General features: G+C 27.0%; 2 protein-coding genes across 6 annotated transcripts in view; both read left to right on the top strand.

Annotated features, from left to right (window-relative positions):
* Positions 1 to 16,309, top strand: part of LOC117175954 (cytohesin-1) — a 115,703-nt gene extending 99,394 nt beyond the window's left edge. For all 5 annotated transcript variants that reach the window (XM_033365830.1, XM_033365833.1, XM_033365832.1 and 2 more), the window contains 3 exons: positions 4,287 to 4,514; positions 14,037 to 14,106; positions 14,190 to 16,309. In XM_033365830.1, the coding sequence (XP_033221721.1) occupies positions 4,287 to 4,514; positions 14,037 to 14,106; positions 14,190 to 14,277 (386 nt within the window). In that variant the 3' untranslated portion in view covers positions 14,278 to 16,309. The remainder of the gene's footprint in view (positions 1 to 4,286; positions 4,515 to 14,036; positions 14,107 to 14,189) is intronic.
* A 2,608-nt stretch (positions 16,310 to 18,917) lies between these two features.
* LOC117176183 (39S ribosomal protein L12, mitochondrial) overlaps positions 18,918 to 21,823 on the top strand; it is a 7,795-nt gene continuing 4,889 nt past the window's right edge. The window contains exon 1 of the mRNA XM_033366281.1: positions 18,918 to 19,050. Within this exon, the coding sequence (XP_033222172.1) occupies positions 18,989 to 19,050 (62 nt within the window). The 5' untranslated portion in view covers positions 18,918 to 18,988. The remainder of the gene's footprint in view (positions 19,051 to 21,823) is intronic.

Below are 21,823 nucleotides of genomic sequence, written 5' to 3'. Positions count from 1 at the left end.
TTAAATTATCATTCAATATTATTCTGGTAATATTATGCATAATATAAAGTAAAATTATTGCCGCAATTTTATTGCCATACTTATTACTTTTACATAAGTCCTTTGTCATTTTCACAAAAAAGAACACTTTTTAGCATTTAAAGGCCTTGGGCGGAAGGTTAAACATTCTTTTAGATTTATAAAAAACTGCACAATTATATTTACATTAATTGAGAGGAAACGGGTGTGGGGGCAGCCAAAAAATTTGTTCATTTTTTCGGGTCACCTTATTATTTATTTGTGACCTTTGTATGCCGAAATTTTAATATAGAAACTGAAGAATTGCCAATTGTCAATGAAATATGTCTTGCGCTTCATGCTTCTAGAACAAGTTTTATCAAAAAGTTTAGACTCTTCGAATGAAGGCAATCAGTTTTTCAGTCTATCGCTTAAATATGTTTTCGCATGAAATAAAAGTTTAAATAAATAATACATATTTTCTTTATTTGTAGGCTCTAAACTTTAATTTAAAAAAAATACATGTATTAAAATGTTTAAATAGAAAATTAAAATATTGATAACTTAGATTTTTATTAATAAAGTAGGGTCGGCCAAAAATAAAAAAATTAATTAATTAAAAATGGTCCTGCAGTATCGCAATAAGGTAAAAAAACAGCTTTTATTTTGTGAATGTAAAAATAATTTTCTATGGGCTGGGAAATTATTTTAATTATTTTAGATACAGTTTTTGTTATTACTAATAATTCAGTTTTTTCTAATGTAACGCTATAAAAGGGCCATGGAGAATTTTTTTAAATTCTCAAACTAAGAAATGGATGACCTCATTGCAATACGGTAGGCGTAGAACCATTTTTTACTTCAGAAAATCATCAAACATTTTTATTTGTAGCAACTTTTCGGCATTAGTCATATTCTATTTTTAACACTTTTGTATTTTCGGCCAACCCTAATATACAGGGTGTCCAGTGATCAGGAAATTTTTTAATTCACTTTCAGTTTCTATTTAAAAATAATAAGAAAAATATTTTTTCTTTAATTAAAGTCGATATAATTCCAATTAATGGTTTATGTTTGTATTTGAATAGTTTAATTAAAGTTGAATACTTATCACATGAAAGCCACTGAAATGATAATAATTTTTAATTGAATTATCCACAATTGTATGATTTACAATTTAAATCGTACACGAATATTAATAGTTTTAAATTGAAAATAATTTAATGTTTGATTTGTAAAGCGATTAGACAATTTCAAATTTAAAAAATCTAAAATTTTACAACTTGAATTGTTTAATTATGAAAAATGTTCAAGATTGAATAATTTTAGGTTGAAATTTTATCAATTATAAAATTTTAGCTTTAAGTAAAGTTTTTCAAGTTTATTTAAAAATTGAAAATTTAATAATTTGTTCATTTCTTAAATGAAGAAATTTTCAAATTCGACTCAAATTTAATTATAATTAACTGTACAATTTTAAGTTTAAATCCTTAAAAATTTAATACTTTATAATATTGACAGCGCTTGAAATTTGTTTCTAAGTGAAGTGCCCAAAATTGTATTCTTTAGAATTTAAAACTGTCAAACATGAACATTTTTACATTGATATTGATTGTAAATGGAATAATTTCATATTAAAATTATTAAATTCGTTCATGGTCTAGAAACTTTTCTGTATCGAATCATTCAAAAATTGAAGTTTATGCTTAAAGCGTTTAAATCTAATTCACCATTCAGAATTATTTCGATTGAATGATTTAAAATTTAAAAACTTTCAAACTTTTTTGGTTTCAAACTTGAATCGTTAAAAATAGCATAATTTCAAAGTAAAAGTTTTTCTCTTTTCGTAGGGGCTTTTAATTGAACACGAAGTGTGCCTGTTTTGCTTCTTTGATTTTAAAGTTTTAAGAGTTGTAGGGTTTAGAGTGATTTGAAGTCCCTTGCATTCTGCAGATTTAACCCCTTCGTTGGCTTTGGCGTGAAATGCGTCAAAATTTTCCGTGTCCTGTGTCATTGACGCAAAATGCGTCAATCTTCTTTTTTCCTATTTAACTTACTCCGATTTTGCATTCAAGTCTTACTCGAGGGTTTTTGGGGTCGCTAAATTTGAATCTTAGGTCAAAATTCAAAAGGGCGGATCCAATATGGTGGACGAAAATACAAAAACAGCACGATTTGGATCAATCTCGGCACTTAGGGGTTTTGGGGGTCACTGAATAAGAATTTGAAGTCAAAATTCGAAAATTTTAAATAACGGATATTTTCGTCAGCCATTTAAAATTTTTGAATTTTTACTTCACTTTCGGGTACAGCGACCCAAAAACCCGTAAGTACCGCCATATTGGATCCGCCATTTTGGATTTCTGAATTTTGACTTCATATTCGAATTCATCGACCCTGAAAACCCCAGGATACAAATTTTCAGGATAAGACATTTTCCTGCCATTTTGGGCACTGTTTGTCGAATTCTCTCTGCCAACGAAGGGGTTAAGCTCAGTTTTATAGTAGATGGTAAATATTTTTTCTCTAAATATAAATTCCTTATCATATTTAATTAATGTTAAAATGTATCAAAATTTACACAACCCTCTTGCTCTTAATTTTTCTTAAATAAAAAAATGTTGATAGTTCAGTCTTTTAGTTTTAGTTTGTAGAGACGTTTTAAATTCGTCAATTTTTGAATTGTCAATTGTACATGTAAAATTTTCAATGATGAACAATTTTTAATTGAAGATTTAATAAATATTGCGATTTAAAATTTAAAAATATGTGAATAATAATGTATGACTAACAATATTTAGGATCTCCAGATACGTACAAATATTTGCATCCATGAAAATATTAAAATTCTGAAAGTAAGAATCTTAGCAAACATATCTTGATAACTAGAATTAATCATTTGATAAATTATTTAACTCGTTTGAAATATTTTTAGAACTCTTAATATTTACCAATTTTATATTATAGGTTTTTGAATAGTTAATGTTTCTAATCTTAGAAAATAAAAATCAAGGGTCGCGAACGCGTGAGTTGCGCGGATTCACTTTATTTAAATAGATTGTTTAGAGAAATTTAATTTAATTTATATTCATGGAATTTCAAGTGAATACATATAATACTATACTAATAATAATAACATATTTTAATGGATTTTTATAAGAGCTATAAAGGACGTACACAAATTTTAATGGATTACAAGAGTTCAAGTTGTTTTAAAAGATTCCAAAGAATTTCAAAAGATTTCTTTTCAAAATATTGTAGAATTCTTAAAATTAAAAATAAATTGTCATGAATTTTTAAATACTTTATTTTTTTAATATTAGAAAATGAAAATTCAGGACCTGAATGCGCGTGCAGGAAATTGATTTAAACGTGTTTTTTATAGATAAATTTAATGAAAAATTTTAGTTTTAATTCATATCCAAGGAATTTCAATTGTTTTTTCGAAAACAAGAAATTCGACAAATTTCAAAGGATATTAAGTTATTTAAAAGGATTTCAATGAATCTCAAGAGATTTCGTTTCACGATTTTGGAATATTCTTAATATTTAAAAACTTGTTATGATGCTTTTTAAAATAGTTTGCTTTTATCATGAAGTGGATTTTTTAAAATTTCAGTTTGAGAGAATTAAAGAGTGTTGTTTCCAATTTAGATGCAAAGTATTAATTATAATAAGGATTAAATAAAAAATCTTGGCCAGAAATATTCAATTATACTTATAAGTATGACGATTTAATTTTTAAGAAAGGAATTTCTAGGAGAGAAAATATTGTTGATTCTGAGAATTATTAAAAATATATAAAATTAGCCTTTTTACCAATTTTATGTTTGCTCGGACTTTCTTATATCAAACGTGAAAGTATTTTTAATGACCTAAGTATATTCAATTTTTTTTTGATTCTTTAACAGCAAAATTTTCTGAATGTAAAAATAAATGTTTAATCTTTCCTCTTTTTTGAAGTCCTTTTGCATTGAATAATGATTTTAAAAAATTTTTCCTGAATACTAATTCTCGTTGGGCACCCTCTAAAATGTTGATATGATAATTGTGTAATATTATAGTTAACATTACTGGCGAATGTTTGGTATGAATATTTAATTCTAGAATTCATGTGTTATATTGTGTGAAGGCAATGTTGTAAAATGTTAAACACTGAATATTTAAACTGAAACATTATCGTTTTTGTCCCTTCTGCTGCCCTAACGGAGACAGCAGGTAACTACCAACTCCGTCCAGTCTCGTTTCCTAATTTGATAATTTCTAAGGAGTGCATTTCATTGTTCCAGGCGGACGTTACAAAAGTTGGAAGAGGCGATGGTTCATTCTCAACGACAATTGCCTTTACTATTTCGAGTACACCACCGACAAAGAACCACGAGGCATTATTCCACTGGAGAACATCCAGGTCAGAGAAGTGCAGGACAGGCACAAGCCTCATTGCTTCGAGCTCTACGCCGCTGGCTCGGAGTTCATCAAGGCGTGTAAGACAGACAGCGAAGGAAAGGTCGTTGAAGGTACGTTACATTCTGCAATCTACAACTACAACTAGGTAACGATACTAACGATAATAATAACAATGGAATCATTGCGAAGCGTTCTCATCGCACTTTAACCATCCGTGTGTGAGTGGGTGCGCTCACACGACACACAGTGTAGCCAAAAGCACTTTTTGTAGACAGAAGTCTGTCTACGACCCAAATTGCAATCCAGGATGGCCGCTGAACCGGGAAATGACAGTGTATTTATTTTTTGACCGGGAATTTGACAAATTTTTATAAGAAAAATTTTTCCAAGTTTGATTTCAACAGCTTTCAAAATAATTAGTCGAATTGTTATCTTTTTCAATTATGCTATTATTCAGTTTAGAGTGTGTAATTCGAAAAGCTTTTATTTACAAAATTTTCGATTTTCGATTTTTCTTGTCAGGCTTACATTTTTAATTTAAAAAATTTTAAAATGCTTTCTTGAAGACTTGAACAATTCAAAATTATAAGCGTTTGAAGTTCAAAATTTTTGATTGAAAACATTTTTATTTTATGAACTGTGAATATAAATAAATCATTTTTGTAATGGATCGGTACTTCAAGTATTAAAAAATTGACAATAAGTGATTTGACAAAGTGATTTTAAATCCGTTAAAAATTTAAGAATTTCCAGATGCTTAACGTTAAAAATTAAATGGGTTCTGTTTGGAAGTCTTGTCATTTGAAAAATGTAAACGTCTGATTGAAACTTTATGAAAAAATTTGAACTTAAAAATGACTTCGTAATAATATATCCGTAATTAAAGGCTTTTTATTAAATTAAAAATGTAATCTCAGTCTAAAATATTCATTTTTAACCCATTCAATTTCAAAATTATCAACTAAGAAAAAAAATTGACTTTAGCAATATTTGACTTTTCATATAAAACTAGTAAATTGAAACCAAACATATAAAAGTAAACAATTTGAAACTGAATTGTTTAACATATAATTTTTGTAAATTTAATTATTGTATTTGAACATTATTTAATTTGTAAGTGAAATTGTTGAATTAAGATGAATAAATAATAATTGAACACTTATTATTTTTAGAAAACATTAAAGTAAATTTAAGAGACATTTAGAAGTTTTGAAAATATTCAAAATTATTATGCGAATTTAAACAAATTTCCTTAGAATCTTCCAGATTCTTTTCTGAGAATTTTGTCAATCTTTTAAAATCTTATTAAATATTCTTTAAAAGTAATGTTTAAAACTGAAAAATTATTAACAACATGTTTTTATTCTTTTGAAGCCTTTCAAAATTGTTTAAAACCTTCTAATTTTTTATTTGAAATCTGCAAAAATCTACATTTTGTTTTAAACTAGGTTATCGTTTCAAATCTTAAATTAATTTTGAATCTTTTTTTAAAACTTCCAAATATCTCTTAAAATTGCTCAAATATCTTCTGCAAATAATAAGTGTTCAATTTTTATTTATACATCGAAATTTTAAGGACATTTTTTTTAATTTGCAGGATTTCCTAAAAATTGCAGGAAAAATTCAATTCATTTTAAAAGATATTTAGAAGTTCGGTTAAAGACTTCAAAAATAATTTAAAACCTGAAAAAAATGTGAAACATCTTTTATTTTTTTAAGGTTTTGAAATAAAATTTGGGAGCTTTTGAAACATGTTTAAACTATTTAAAATGAAAATAATTTAACTTCTAATTTAAGAAATGTTCACTTTAAAAAATGTGATTTTTTTCATTAAATGTTTCTAGCTTAAACATCCTTCAAATAATATACATTTTCAAAATTTCTAAGTACATTGAATAATTTTTTAATCTACAGCATTGAAAATGATAACATGGATTTATATTTTTGTAATTGAATCTGAATCTTTGAACTCTATAGCTTATGAAAGTTAAAAATTCTAAATTTGGCAGTTTTAAATTTTAATTTAATTTTTTAATTTATAATTGTTCAATTAAAAATTGTTAACATTTTGTACATATAAATTATTGAACATTTAAATACATTTTTCATTTGAAAAACTTTTAAACTTCAATTATGTTTAAAATTAGCAGTCCCATTTTGAGTGCTTTAATTTGTGTTTTATTTTTTATCATTTCAAATAGAAAAATGTTTAACTTTTGCGTTTTAATTTTTTAATTTGATTGTCCGTGAAAAATGTTTTCGAACCGAGAAGTGGACGGGAATTTATTATTTGTTCGATTAAAGCGGCCACCCTGCAATGGAGTATTATGTTTTTTTTTAATTGACAGTAAGGCTTTCGGTTATATCGAGATATAACCAAAAAATTTTATTTAAAGAGAAAGTAAACAATATTTTTTTCCTAACTTTTCAGATGTCCCTTTCTTTAAGATCTGCGAAGTGACTAAAGAAGAGCTTTGAGTCAGTGTAATTACTATCAGGGAATACTTTTCATTAGGTTAGAGCAAAAAAAAATGGTTTATAAAGTTTTAAACAAATTGATGAACGAATGGAGTGAAGAAGGAGTAGGATCTTTTTTTCAAGAAATAATTTTAATATGAAAATATTATTTTCCATCTAGTCTCATTAAAACGTTAAGCATTTTCTGTAATTGAAGATTCTTAACTTGATCGATATTGTGTAGATTTTCTGCTTTCATGGTTTGGAGGGTTGATCTACTGTCGGTAAGGTACCATCTCCGATGATATAGCAGATTCATTTAAAAGTGACATTTTCTTATTCATTACATATTTTACTATTTATTAAATATTTTGTTATTCATTATTTAATTTTTTTATTGCAAAATGTAATACTGCCTGAAATCGATGTTCAACATTGCCCGTTTTTCATATAACACAATTCTTTTGATTAACCAGCGTGTTATGAGCCTGCTACACTCCCTGAAAAGTGAGCGTTATACAGACTTTTTCCGACAAGTGTAGTAAATAGTTCCACAAACGGCCATTGAATAACGTACAATGTTTTCTATAACCATATTGCTGTGATTATAAAAAGATAGCCCTGCAGTCTCATAAAAGGCTTATTTCGAATAAAATATCGTACATCACTCGCTATTATAATATACAACTGAGGTTTACATGTTATTAAGAATTTAATTCTAAGACAATATAGAACCCACTTTATGTCAGCAATACGTTATCAAATAATATATTATCTTACTAGTAGCGTTACGCTCGTCTTTACGAGGAGATCAATGTTTACATCGCCAGTTGTAAAATCCTGGCCGACCATAGTTTTTCAAGTCGCCCTGCGAACAGTGAGCTTCACATGCAGAGACGTATGTAACACTGCGAGTGATGTACGATATTTTAATGCGAAATAAGCATTTTATGAGATTGCAGGGCCGTCTTTGTATACTCAAAGCAATATGGTTATAGAAAACATTGTGCGTTATTCAGTGGCCGTTTGTGGAACTATTTACTACACTTGTCTGAAAAAGTCTGGAGGTGTTGCAGGCTCATAACATGGTGGTAATCAAAAGAATTGTGTTATATGAAAAACAGGCAATGTTAAACATCGATTTCGGGCAGCTGTACATTTTAAAATAAAAACATTAAATAATGAATATCAAAATATTTAATGAATAGTAAAATATGCAATGAATAATAAAATCTCACTGTCTGTGGTTACGGAATTTTCCGTAACTTTAATCCCTTTTTCAGGTCGTTCAGGACTAACGTTATGCAATTTTCCGTAATTCTAGCCCCCCTTCCAACTTATTCAGGACAAAAGTTATGAAAAATTCCGTAACCATAGGCAGTGCCTAATTAATATATATATTAAATAATATGTGCACTTATATGAGTATTTGCTCTAAGAAAGGGAGATTTAGTCCAAAAATGTACTGAATTATTACGCAAAATATTGTTAAAACATCTCTGGAAATACCGATTACCGCAATTCGTGACACATCTCGGGAATGGCCGATTGCCATAATTCCCGGCTTTAAAGGAAAATGATAACTTTAATCAGTTTAATGGTTTTTTTACAGTGTCAGGGTGTATCACTCATCAGGCAGTATACTTTTTAATATACTCTGCAGACAATTGCAACCTGTAAACGTCGTTAAAAGCTTTTTTGCTCCTTTAATTTGTTTGAAAAAAATTTTAATATCATAAATTTAAGGAACATAATTCAGGCGCTAAGAACGGCGACTAAATAAAACCCACTTTGGTTAAAAATCGTGTTTTACAGATACAAGTACTTTAGGTTTTGGCCTATCGATAAATATTTGAAATATTTAAAGAAACACATTTTATTTTGCCACAAAACACGTTTAAAGTTGAGGTGGTTGCTGAGAAATGATTATGACTACTGTGTAAAGCTCATTTTGTTTTTCTTCTTTTATTAAGTGAAATAATGATGGGGATTAAACTCGCATTTTATGTTTCGTGTGACTTTTTTATAAGAAAAGATCATTTTAAACGTTTTTTCAAAGTTTGCAATAACTTCCTTAATTTTTCGGGTAAACATAAAGAAATTTTCGGTAAATTTCAAGATATTTTAGATAAGTTTAAGGTAATTTTCAAGAATTCAATTTCCTAAGTTAGAGATCACATCTCTAGCTTATTATGTAAGTTTTCATCGTAAGACAACGTTTTTTTTAAAGCACCGCCAGGCTACTTCTTTTTGCATGACAACACTGTATACAAGCACTTTTTCACTGCTTGTACTACCTTTTTATTAACTTAATACGTTATAATTCGTCCAAAAGCATTCTTTTTGAATAAATGAAAATTGTACTTGAATTCTAAACAAAAGAGATTCTAGATTTATATAAATTTAATTTAATTTTCATTTTATACTACTTTTGTTTTAAAATTGAATAATATTCACTTTTGAGAGAATATTTTGAATGATTAAAAGAACAAGAAAAAAATGTTGATGAATAAATCAGAATAAACTAATTATTAATTCAGAAAAATTGAAGTGAGCTTAAGAGATGTATAAAGTTTTTGAGACGACTGAAAGATAATCTAAAATTTAATTTAAATTAAAATTTAAAATTTAATTTTTTTAGATTTTTGAATATTTTAAAGAAAAGATTGAGAAGGTTTTTGAGCATTTTAAAAGACTTCAAAAGGATATAAAAGTGATTAAGATTTTCGAAGAAAATTGAAAATGATTTTTTATTCTGAATAATTATTTTTAAGAGTATATTTCTTAAAATTTTAAAGGATTTTCAAAACTGTCAAAAAAGAATCTGTAAGATTTGAAGGCAATTTTTTTAAACTTTGAAGTGTTTTTAAATAATTTTAGAAAAGTGTTAAATAATTTTCATCAATATTTAGAGGTTTTGTAAAAATTTCATAAATAATTTGAGATTTGAACTTATTCCAAAAAGATCAAAGCAAAATGTAGAGCTTAACAGAATTGTAAGCGTTCTAAGGATTTTGATAGGCTTAAAGATACTACAGCAATTTTCTTAAGATACCTAGGAAAATTAAAAATAATTTTTTAATTTTTAAAAATAGTTCTTAAAGAATATTGAAAAATATTTTACGAGAAACACAGGTTTTGATAAATGAATAACAATTGAACTATTTTTTATTTTTTATGAGCTAAAATAAAATAATTTTATATTCTAATATAAAAAATTGCCAGTTAAAAAAAAATTATAATCGTTCAAGTCTTATTGTTTCTGAATTGAATGTGATAGCTAGGATATAAAAATTTAGAATTTTCGAACTGTGAAACTTATAAAAGTTTAAATTTTTTTATTTCGCAACTTAACTACATTTAATTTAAAATTGTTCACTTGAAATGTGTCAGAAGCTTCCATTTTATATGCGTAAATTATTTAGCGTTTTAATAAAAAAAAATTTATTAGTTAATTTCAAAAGTTAAAAATTCAAAATGGTTCCTCGTCGAGTGTTTTAATTTGGTTTTCAGTTTTTATAACTTAAAATGAAAACATTTCGAGATTCAAGTTTTGATTGTAATGAAAGTTTAAATTAAATAATGAAATGGAAAATTTTAATTTTTCGTATTTGAAAAAGAAACTCAATTTACAGAAATTTAGAATTTAAATAGTGTTCCAACTTGAAAACCTTGAAATTAACCAAATTGAAAATTTTAAGGAACTGAACTCTAATTTCAACTTTAAACAAGTACACTATGAATTTGTCTCATTTGAAAAGATCGCAATTTTACAAATTTGAAAAAGAAATATTTTTAAAATCCTCCCGTTTCATATGACTAGGTTTGAGGACGGCCATATAAATATGAGAAATTTTTACGGTTATTCAATGGTACAGGAAATATCGTTTTATATGTATGAAAATGAGTATTGTGTGCATATCATTTTTAACAGATTTTTAAAACATATTCAGTTAACAGAAGCCATTTGAAGTTTGAGAGAAGTCACTTTTGTCGAAGAAACTACAAATATTTGTTGCTAATATTAGATATTTGTTATTTTAAAAATCTGTTAAAACTCATGGGTATCTAATTATTTTGTCATATAGATTCTTCTATAAGTTAATTTCGAAGGTGGAATAAGCGAAAGCCAAGTGCTAGTCATGCTAGAATAGATGTTTAGATAATAAATCAGACCTTCGGGAAGATTCTGTAATAGATAATTATAGACGTTTAGAGCTTTTAGAATTTTCTGTTTGAGCGGTTCATCAGTGTCGACTGAAATGTGAAAACAATTTTAGAAGTCAAATAAAATAATCTTTTTTATTATTCTGTTTCAATCTATTACATATTCCTTCATGTATGCCCGCAGATAATCGCCAATTCGAATGTTATTCGCGCTTGAAATGACTTGACTTATATTTGAAAATAAAAACTTCCTTTTTAAATATTTAACATAGAAATTACATAGACAGCCTAAATTCATATAATTATTTACTATTAATTGGCATAGTAAAGTTATAATTTAGGGATACCTTTGGATTGAAAAATCATCTTTTGGTAGAAAAGTAGTCTTTTTCTTATTAGAAAAACTATTTTTAATTAAAAAGTATACATTTATGTTTTTGATTACAAATACAGCTCTTTTGATTAAAAATTCCAATATTTGGTTGAAAATGTATTATTGTGTTGAAAATTCAGCTATTTTGTTATAATTATATTTTTTTGTTGAAATTATTCATCTTTGTTGACTAAAAGTTCCATTCTTTTTATTTGAAAAGTCCACTACTACATTTTGTGGCTTAGAATTAATCCTTTTTGGTTAAAAATGCAATTATTTTTTTTAATTCATCTTTTTCGTTAAAACTTAATTTTTTAAAGTCTACTATTATATTTTGGCTTTAGAATTCATATGTTTTACTTGAAAATTCGATTATTTGGTAGATAATTTCATTGTTTTGTTGAAAATTCAATTGTTTCTTAAAAAGCCATCCCTTTTAGTCGAGAATTTAACTCTTCTGTTGAATACTCCTTTCTTATAGAAAATTAATCTTTTAGTATAAAATTCATCACTTTTGGTTAAAAATTTTAATTGGGTGAAAATTTAATTTTGTTCTTAAAAATTTCAACTCTTTTCTAAGTCATGTTTTTTTTGGTCGAAAATTCAATTGTTTTATTGAACATTCGTTTTTTCGGTTAGTAAATTCATCCTTTTAGATTGAAAGTTCATCTTTCTTGGTCGGAAACCCAGTCTTGTAAAGAATATTTTTTTTGGCTTGAAAATTCAACTATTTGGTTGAAAATGCAACTGTTTTTAGTTGAAGTTTAATCCCTTTTGTGTGAAAATTCGATCATTTGGTAGAAAATACATCTTCTTAAGTTAAAATTTCAACTATTTAATTATAAATTCGTCCCTCTGGCTTAAAAATTAAACTGTTTTGTTGAACATTCTTCTCTTCGGATTGAAAATATGTACGTTGTTTTGGAATGAAAATTAATCTTTTGTGGATAAATTTTAATTCTTCAACATTGAAAATTCTATTATTTGGTTAAAAATATAATTATTGTGTTGGACATTCATCTACTTTCCTACAAAGTATCTTTTTTGGTTGAAAGTTAATTATTTTAATTGGAAAAGTCTACTATTATATTTTAAGATCAGAATTCATCTCTTTTTATTCAAAATTCTACTATTTGCTTGAAAATTCACCTTTTTAGGTTCTTTGGGTAAACAGTTCATCTCTTATGGTTGAATGTTAATTCTTTATTATTGAAAAGTCTACAATAATATATTTTGTACAGATTTCATCTCTAATGTTTAAAGTTTGTACTATTGGTTTGAAAATTTAATTATGTTGTTGAAAATTCAACTATTATCCTGAAAAGTCATATTTTTTTTTATTGAAATATATGTATTTATTTTGATTTGAAAAGTCTACCATTATATGTGGGTTCCAGAACTTATTTCTTTGGGTCAAAAATGTTACTATTTGGTGGAAAATTTCATTATTGTATCTTTTTGGATAGAAAATCCGTTCTTTTTGAATAAAAATGTACCTTTTGGCAGAAAATTAATCTTTTTTGTACAATTTTTTTTTATTGAAAAGTCTTCTATTATATTTTTCGTCCAGAATTTAGATGTTTTGTTCCACATTCATCTTTTTGGATATAAAATCCATCCTCTTAGATTGAAAATTCATCTTTTTATTTGAAAATTCAATCATTTTATTCTAAATGCAACTCTGTTTGGTTGAAAATGTAGGGTTTAAAAGTTAAATGTTTCCTAAATCATTGGAATTTTTACATAGAAAAACCAATTCTTGTTGAAAATTGATCGCATATGGTTGAAAATTCCATTATTCTGTAGAAATGCAAGATATTTCCACATGGAATCTTAGGACGGGAAGTAATCTGGATTTTTGGTGTAGTTTGAATGGCCACCCTGAATATAATAAGTAGTGCAAAATGTTTTGGCTCAGAATTTTGGTAGATTTGGATTATTTTCAGTGTAGAAATCTTAAAAATCGCCAATCTTTAAAATAAAATTAAGAAAAAAAAATAGATTTATTATTGATTTCTGGAAAAGTGGAAATCTTGGTGGAAGCTTCTAAGTATACTTTAGAAAGAATAATTCAAGTTAAAATAGTTTATTTTACAGTAGTTATTTAGAGGTTTAGTTTTTGTTTTCTCTTTAGGGAAAGGTTACAAAATTCTTATTTAATCCTGATGATCAAGGCCTCATTTTATTCCGTGATGGATTCTATATAATTCTATTTGGGTGTTGTTAATTGAGATTTAAACTATGATTGTTTATAGCAATATTAATTGTATGATTTATAGTTTATTTATTTTTAATAAAATCAACCTAAATAGAAATTGAGAGAATCCTTCGAAAAATAAAATGAGGCCTTGTTCATCAGGATTGAATAAGAATTTTAAAGTGTCCCTAAATATGAAGGAAAAACTAAACCACTAAATAACTACTGTTAAATAAAATATTTTAACCTGATTTTTTTTCTTCTATAGTGTGCTTAGAAGCCTCCATGAAGATTTACAGGAATTAATAATAGATCTATTTTTGTAGATTTTTATAAATCATTTAAAAATTTAAAAAGAAGAAATATTATGTCTAACTTAATAAATTTATAAAAATCATCCAATCAAGTTACTAAAAATCTGAATATTTTCTGTTTTAGGTAAACACACAGTTTACAGAATGTCAGCCGCGACCGACGAGGAAAAAGAGGAATGGATCAAGTGTGTGCGGTAAGATAATTTTTCTTTTTAAACTTGCGATAAAATAAAATTCACACTTGTTCTTTTGCTGATCATATTTCTCTCAATTGCAGGCAAAGTATATCCCACAATCCATTCTACGATATGCTCGCCGCCCGAAAGAAGAAAGCCCAAAAAACAAATGTGCATTCGAAGAGTTAAAAATGGCCATAAATAGAGACCGAACTGCGCTTCGGTTTGGTGAATCGAAAGACTGTTCTGCCTCGTGGAAGGCATGTTTGGAGTTGAACTCGGATCTGCCTCGAAATTCAGAAATGTTGAGCGAAACCAAGAATTCAAAATCAGTTTCGAAGAGAGAAGTATTTACGCTCGTTCCTCCTGCCAATCGTAATGAAATCATGAAAGACTAATCCGACGACGATAGGACAGAAGCAAATTCTACAAATCGAGGATTGTTTCCAGCGAAAGTTGGGAGTCACTATCAAAAGTAGAATGAATGCACCATTGGACTGATGGAGACAGTTATCGTATTTATTTTCTACGATTTCCAATTGCCACTTTTGTATTCCCCGTTATTATGTCTTCGCGAGAGAACTGAGCCAAAAACTATTGAGTAGAGTCGATGTGAAAGACTAAGAATGGCGAACGCGTGTAGATTAATTATAGCTCTGTATTTATTTGAACAAACTGTAGATAAGACTAGTTAAATTCGTTGAATTCTACATAAAAATCGGTGACTGTACTTCTTTACAGTTTGTAAGTATGGTTCGATTGGCCAAAAACATGACACTAGTTTAGATTTTTCCTTCCTTGTAAGTATTTTCGTTAGTAGTTTACTTACAGCAGGACACATCAGGTTCCTCTGAAAATTCCTCTATAATCGATTAATTCTATATCACCGAGGAATCTGGTATGTTTTTCCTTTGACTCTTGAAAAACTAGAGTCGCTCTGCCGTTTCTGGTCAATTTTTGAGAAGAAAGACTTTTTCATTTCTGTCTCTTTTATGTTTGTCTTCCTCCGTCATATTTGCATATAGAAACTACTTACTGATTAATTACTTGTAAAAGTTGTAGCTTAGTTTCTAGACTTGTACGTACTTTGTATGAATAATTTTTCTTTTTGTAAAGTTTGCATAGCGAGTTATGCAGCGACTCTATTTTTTCGATGGCTAACAACGATGTGCACGAATCTGTTTCAAGATTCCGATTTTGCATCAAAGGACTTGAGCTCGTGTTGAGTTCTATATAAAAAAAAAGAGTTCACTTTTGACCCAAAAACCTTGTAAATACTGCAGTCATTGAATATAAATTCCATGTTCTTTTTGAAACTAGTCGTAGCAGATCCGTCATACAAAAAGGGAACCTTTCAAGAATCAGTCAAACATCGAAAACGCCTTATTAATCGATAACTTGCTTAATGGAGATTTAGATAGTTTATAGTCTGTTTGCGCCTTTGAAGTTGGGTTTCTCGTTTTCGAAACATGGCGGATAGTGGTGGAAAATTGATGAAAGCGAGAGTTTCTCAAAGAAGAGAGTGGATAGGGGAACTTAGTTGGAAAACGACCCGTCCAAGAGCCTTCCTTGTTCTATTTATTTGTACATTATTCGCACTCGAGGTGTTTATATTCATGAGCTAAATCGAAAAGAACAAGAGTTGTAATTTAGTTTCTGTTAATACCTGGGAAGTTAAAAATTCGAAAGCCTTGACGAAAGAATCTGGTGAAGACTGGTTAGTATACATTTTTCTAGTTATATCGTAAAAAAATAATTAACTGTCGATTTCAGCATCCGTTTATGTGCTATTGTAGAATTTGTGTGTAGCATTCGTCTCTGAGTTTTTACGTTTGATGTGTGACCAGAACAGTATTTGTATGAAGAGAAGTTTCACAGGCATAAAAGAAAAGGTCCTTGGTGTCCTGCATATTCCTGTTTGATTGTTAATTTAATGAAATCGTGTGATTGTCTTGTTCTTTTCTTATCTCGGAACGGTTAAAAATTTAGCCGTTTATTCCACCGTGCAATATAATGAAATAAAAAGTCAAATAAAGTAAAAAAAAATGTGTCGAAAACAGAGATGGACCGCTCGAATGAAGAAGAGGAACTCGTTTCAAATTGAAGTTTTTGTATAGAGATGAATATCGTATTGTATCGCAATGAATTTGTACATTTTCCTGTATATTGTTATGTTTATTTGATGATTGTTATGGATGCATTATGAATTAAATATCGAATCGAAATCGTACGTGTAATTATTTAAATCTATTAATAAATACTATTTTCATTTCGTTAAGTGAATTTTTCATTCTCATTGTTAATTCCGTTTAAGGGAGCGTCTACATATTATGTGAAGCTATTTTCAATGATTTTCGTAGAAAATTGGATTGTTTTGCAGCAAAATTCGCCTTTTTGGCTTGAAAATTCAATAATTTGCTAGAAAATTAAGTTGTTTTGTTGAAAATTCATATTTTTGGTACAAAATTCGACGTTGATGATTTAACTATTTAGTTTGAAAATTATCTTTTTAGTTGAATTAAACAGGTTGAAAATTAATTTTTTTTTGTTGAAAATAAGTTTTTAAACTTAAAATTTAAGGATTTCATTTTGAATTGTAAATTTATATTTTTTAATTGGAAATTTAACTTTTCCTTTAAAAATTCTTCTTTGATTGAAAATTAACTTTCTTGTTAAACATTCAGCTATGTGGTTTAGTTTTCAACTATATTGTTAAACATGATTTTTTTCTTTGAATTCAACTATGTTGTCGTAAATTAACTTTTGGATTAAAGTTCTTATTTTCGGGTAGAAAATTAATTTCTTTTGTTTAAAATTCATATTTTTGGTACAAAAGTAAACGTCTTTGGTAGAAAATGTAACGTTAAATTTATAATTAATTCGTTTAAGAAATTTTAATATTAATTAATTATTATTAATTATAATTAAAATAATAATTAACTTAAATTTTTTAAAAAGTTTTGTTAGAAATTCGTTGTTTTTTTTCTAGAGATTAAATTTTTTATTTGAAAATCTTTCCATTATATTTTATGTTGAAAATTTTTCATTAATAAATTGAAAATTTAATTACCTGGTAGAAAATTCTTTTATTTGGGTATTATTTTTGCTAAAAATTCGTTTAATTTTTGATTGAATTCAACGGTTTTATTTTATTTAAGATTTCTTTTTTTTTAATGAAAAATCAACTACTTGGTTTGAAGTTGATCTGCGGTGTGAAAAATAAATTTTTTGGGGGGTTGAAGATACATCATTTTAGTTGAAAATTCATCTATTTGGTTGGAAATTAACTTTTTTGTTAAAAGTTCATATTTTCGGGTAGAAAATTTGACTGCTTTGTAGAAAAATCAACTTTTTGGCTTGAAAATTTAATTATTTGGTAGAAAATTCATGTTTTTTTTTTAATTACGTATATTTGGGTATAAAATCAATCATGTTTTTGTGGAAAACTCATTATTTTGTTTGAGGATTCAACTATTTAGTTCAAAATTTTTATTTAATTCGATTCAACTGATGAAAAATTCCTTTTTTTAGGATTTCATTTTTGATTGTACATTTTTATTTTTTAGTTGAAAATTCAAGTTTTTCCTTGAATTCAGCTATTTAGCCGTAAATTAATTTTGTGTTAAAATTCAACTATTTAGTCGTAAATAAACTTTTTTGTTGAAAATTCATATTTATGGTAGAAAATTCAACGACTTTGGTAGAAAATTTAACTGGTTTAAATCTCGTTGTTTTTTCTGCTAAAAATAAATTTTTTGTCTGAAAATATTGCCAATTCATTATTTGTTCAAAAATATTCATTTATAAGTTAAAAATTTTATTTGGTTGAAAATTCGCGTTTTATTTTTTAATTCGTCTATTCTCGTTATATTCAACTATTTAGTCGTAAATTAACTTCTTGTTGAAAATTCATAGTTTTGGCTTGGAAATTTAACTACTTTGTATAAAATTCGCCTTGTTGGCTTGAAAATGCAACATTGCAAGAAAATTCAATTATTTGTTAGACAATTAACTTTTTTGTTGAAAATTCAGATTTTAGGTAAATAATTCAACTATTTTTGTACAAAATTCAAATACTTTAGAAGAAAATTTAAATACTTTGCTGGTAGAAAATTAAACTATTTATTTGAAAATGTAACTGTTGGAAATTCCTCTTTTTAATTAACTTTTATCTGAAAATCTAGCTATTTTTGATGCTGAAAATTAGGGTTTTCGGTTGAAAATTAAACGATTATATTTTTAGTTATAAATTTACCTTTTTTGGTTCAAAATTCGACTCTTTCATTGAAACTTCTTTTCTGGTTTAAGAGTAAACTGTTTTCTAAAATATTCTACTTTCTATCTAACTTGAAAATTTAATTGTTCTTTTTTTAATTTGTGTATTTTATGGGTAGAAAATTAATCTTGTTCGTTGAAAATTCACCCATTTGTTTAAAAATCAATTATTTTGATGATTTTTATACGTCCTCTTGGACTGATAGTTCATATTTTATGATAAAAAGTTATCTTTCTTGTTCGAAAATTGATCTATCTTTGCTTAAACTAAACATTTTTGTCGAAAATTCTCCCAAAAAATTCGTCTTTTTGGCTTGTGAATTCAAAAATTTATAATCTCAAGCAAGGTTTTACAAATTTATGGTCAAATTTAAGTGAAAAACTAATTAAAAAGTAAATATAGTCACTTTTTTGTTAATGGGTAACCTAATTATTCCGTTAAAAATAGAAGATAGTTTTACTATAACGGTGTGTGTACTTTTGAAATTCAAATTCCGTGACTATTTTAAGCGTATTGCGCATGTATACTTTTTTGAGCCCGCAGCGACCTCTTGTGCGAAAAATCGGCTCGTGCGGTGTTGAACTTTAGTATTTGCAAATAAACGTAAAGTATAAGTTAAAGACAATGAATTCCATTCGCATAGCATTACAGAAAAATGTGCACCAGCTACGAAAATTCCACAAATGGTATATAATTCTATGTCATTGAAAAAATTTACTAATTTAGATGATAAAGTTGTAGTTGTATAACCTGCCTAACCTCAATTAGTCTTATCACATTTCTCAAGATGTGTTTAATGTATTTTTTATTACAATATTCCCCGTTAATTCTTGAAAATGAATTAATTACTGAATTAATGAATTAATTATTTTACATATTTCAATTTTATCAATTAAGGAGAATATTGTATTATCATTGGTACACTTTTCGATTTTAAAAGTTTCTAAGCTTCAAGGAAATCAGAATTTACTCTAAAATTTTTTTAAAGATTTCAAATTTAAATACCTGTAACATAAATATTTTTATAATTTGTCGGTCTTTGTGTACTTTCAGTTTCAAGTGTTTACGAAATTAGATCTCGTTAAACTAAAACTCGTTAATAGCAACTGTAATTTATTATAGTTATTTAATTTTTATTTTTTAGTAAAGGTAGGGAATAGACCCACAGCACTGAAAAGGGGTTTTACAGAAACAGAAAAAATCCTGAAATTTTGAAAAAGAGCTTGGAAATTTTTATTTCTTTTTGAATTTTAATATTTTTGCCTACTTTCTTGTTTCTTTTACAAATTCAGATTGATTGGAATTGATTAAGTTACGTTCTAAAAATTTGACTGTATTTACCATTTCTTTCTGAATTTTCGTGCATGAGTTTTAAAAAATGATATTTAGAGGAGAAAAAATTACGTTTTTGTAAATTTTATTCCGAATCGTCAATATTAGGTGAATCGAGTGGAAACTCAACATTAATCTTGAGAATCAGCCGCATATAACGCGAATCAAGAATTACTTTTTATATATCACCCACATAAGTTGGTTTTATAGGGTTCCAAAAAACTCCATAATTGAAAAATTGGGTTTTGTGAGTTTTTTTTCGCTAATTATGATTTTATGCGTTTTTTTTTTTTTAAATACGAATTATTCCTAATACATAAATTGTTTACACAATTTATTATTGTTTATAGCAAATTTATCCTGGAATAAAGTTAAAAGGCCGCGGGTTTCCCAAATCTTTCCGCCTATTTTCAACTTTTCAGTTAGAGCGAAGTGATAATCAATTAAATTTTACAGAAATATTTTTGGAAAGTCTTCTATTTAAATGCTAGATGCAGTTTTTTCTGAATTTTTTAATATTTCATTGTTTAAAATATTCATTAAATTTTCTTAATGGATCATATTAAATGTTAATTTTTCCTTAAAGTAGTTACTGAGACTCTTATAATGTAAATTAATATGACTTTATTATTAGTTTCTAACTGAAAAGTTGAAGAAAAGCGGAAAATTTCAGAAAAATCAGTAACATTCTGGTATTAATCTAAGAGAAAGTATTTATAAACAATATTAAATTGTTAAAATAATTGTATTTGTTAAATTACGTTAATTATTATCTTATAAAGTGGACAAAAATTAAAAATTTTCAGAAATGTTTACAGCTATCTGGCGTCACTATAGAATAAGATATTTATAAATAATACAAATTTGTTTCAACGATTAATTTCGTTAAGTTGCCTTAATTATTACTTCGCTCCAATTAAAAAGTTGAGAAAAAGTGGAAAATTAAAAAAATCGCAAATATCTAGCATTATTATAGGATAATATAGTCATAAACAATAATGATCTATTCAAACAATTAAGTTTGTTAAATTTTAATAATTATCACCTCGCTCGAAGCTTAAAGTTAAAAATAAATTGAAAACTTCGTAAAAAACTGCGATTTTCGAACTCTATTCTCAGAGAAAATTACTGGAAAAAAATTAATTGTTTAGAAAATTGATTTTAACAATTATTTATAAATATAAACTAATGATTTATGTATTTGAAACTATTTGTACTTAAAAAATCGTAGAAAATCATAATTATAAATAATGCAAACTTATCGGGGTAATATTTAAAAAGTAATTCTTGATTCGCATTATATGGATAATTATCAAGATAAATTTTGAGTTTCAACTCGATTGGCCTAATATGACCGATTCTGAATAAAATGTAGAGAAACTTTTTTTCTTATGGAATAAAATACGTTTTAAGATTCATGGGGGTTGCGGAAAATTTAAATATCTTTTTTTATGCAGTTTAAGCACCGTAAGTAAAATATATTCAAAAATACTTATTCGTAGGTTAATGAAAATAACAGAAACAAAGATTTGGGAAGTCCAAAGTGGGTTTATGCCAGGAAGGTCATGTACGGATCAAATATTTAGCTTAAGGCAAATAACAGAAAAAAGTTTGAGAGTAGGAAAAAAAATTTTCTGTGCATTTGTTGACCTAGAAAAAGCTTTCGACAAGGTAGATAGAAGTATACTTTGGGAAGTTCTGAAAGAGGGAGTCAATGGATGGATCCTACAAGCTATAAAAACAATATATACAGGTAGCAAAGCGAGTGTAAGAGTGAATGGGAAACTGAGTGACTGTTTCGATATTATTCAAGGAGTTAGACAAGGATGCGTTATGTCTTCATGGTTATTTATATTATTTATGGACAAGTGTTTAAGAATGGCTCTCTTCGACGAAGAGGGTGTGGATCTCCAAACAGTAAGGGTACGTGGGTTAGTGTTCATAGATGATAAGGTTCTTATGGCAGAGTCTATCGAAGACTTACAAAGAATGTTGAATAAACTAGATGCAAGCATGAAGAGCATCGGCCTCAAAATTAACGCAAATAAAACAAAAACTATGGTGTTCGAAGGAAAGAGTGAGAAAACGCTATGCAATATTTTATTAAATGATGAGAGAATTGAACAA

This window comes from Belonocnema kinseyi, chromosome 7, assembly GCF_010883055.1.
Source record: "Belonocnema kinseyi isolate 2016_QV_RU_SX_M_011 chromosome 7, B_treatae_v1, whole genome shotgun sequence".
NCBI lineage: Eukaryota > Metazoa > Arthropoda > Insecta > Hymenoptera > Cynipidae > Belonocnema > Belonocnema kinseyi.
This window is presented reverse-complemented; position numbering and strand designations above follow the sequence as displayed.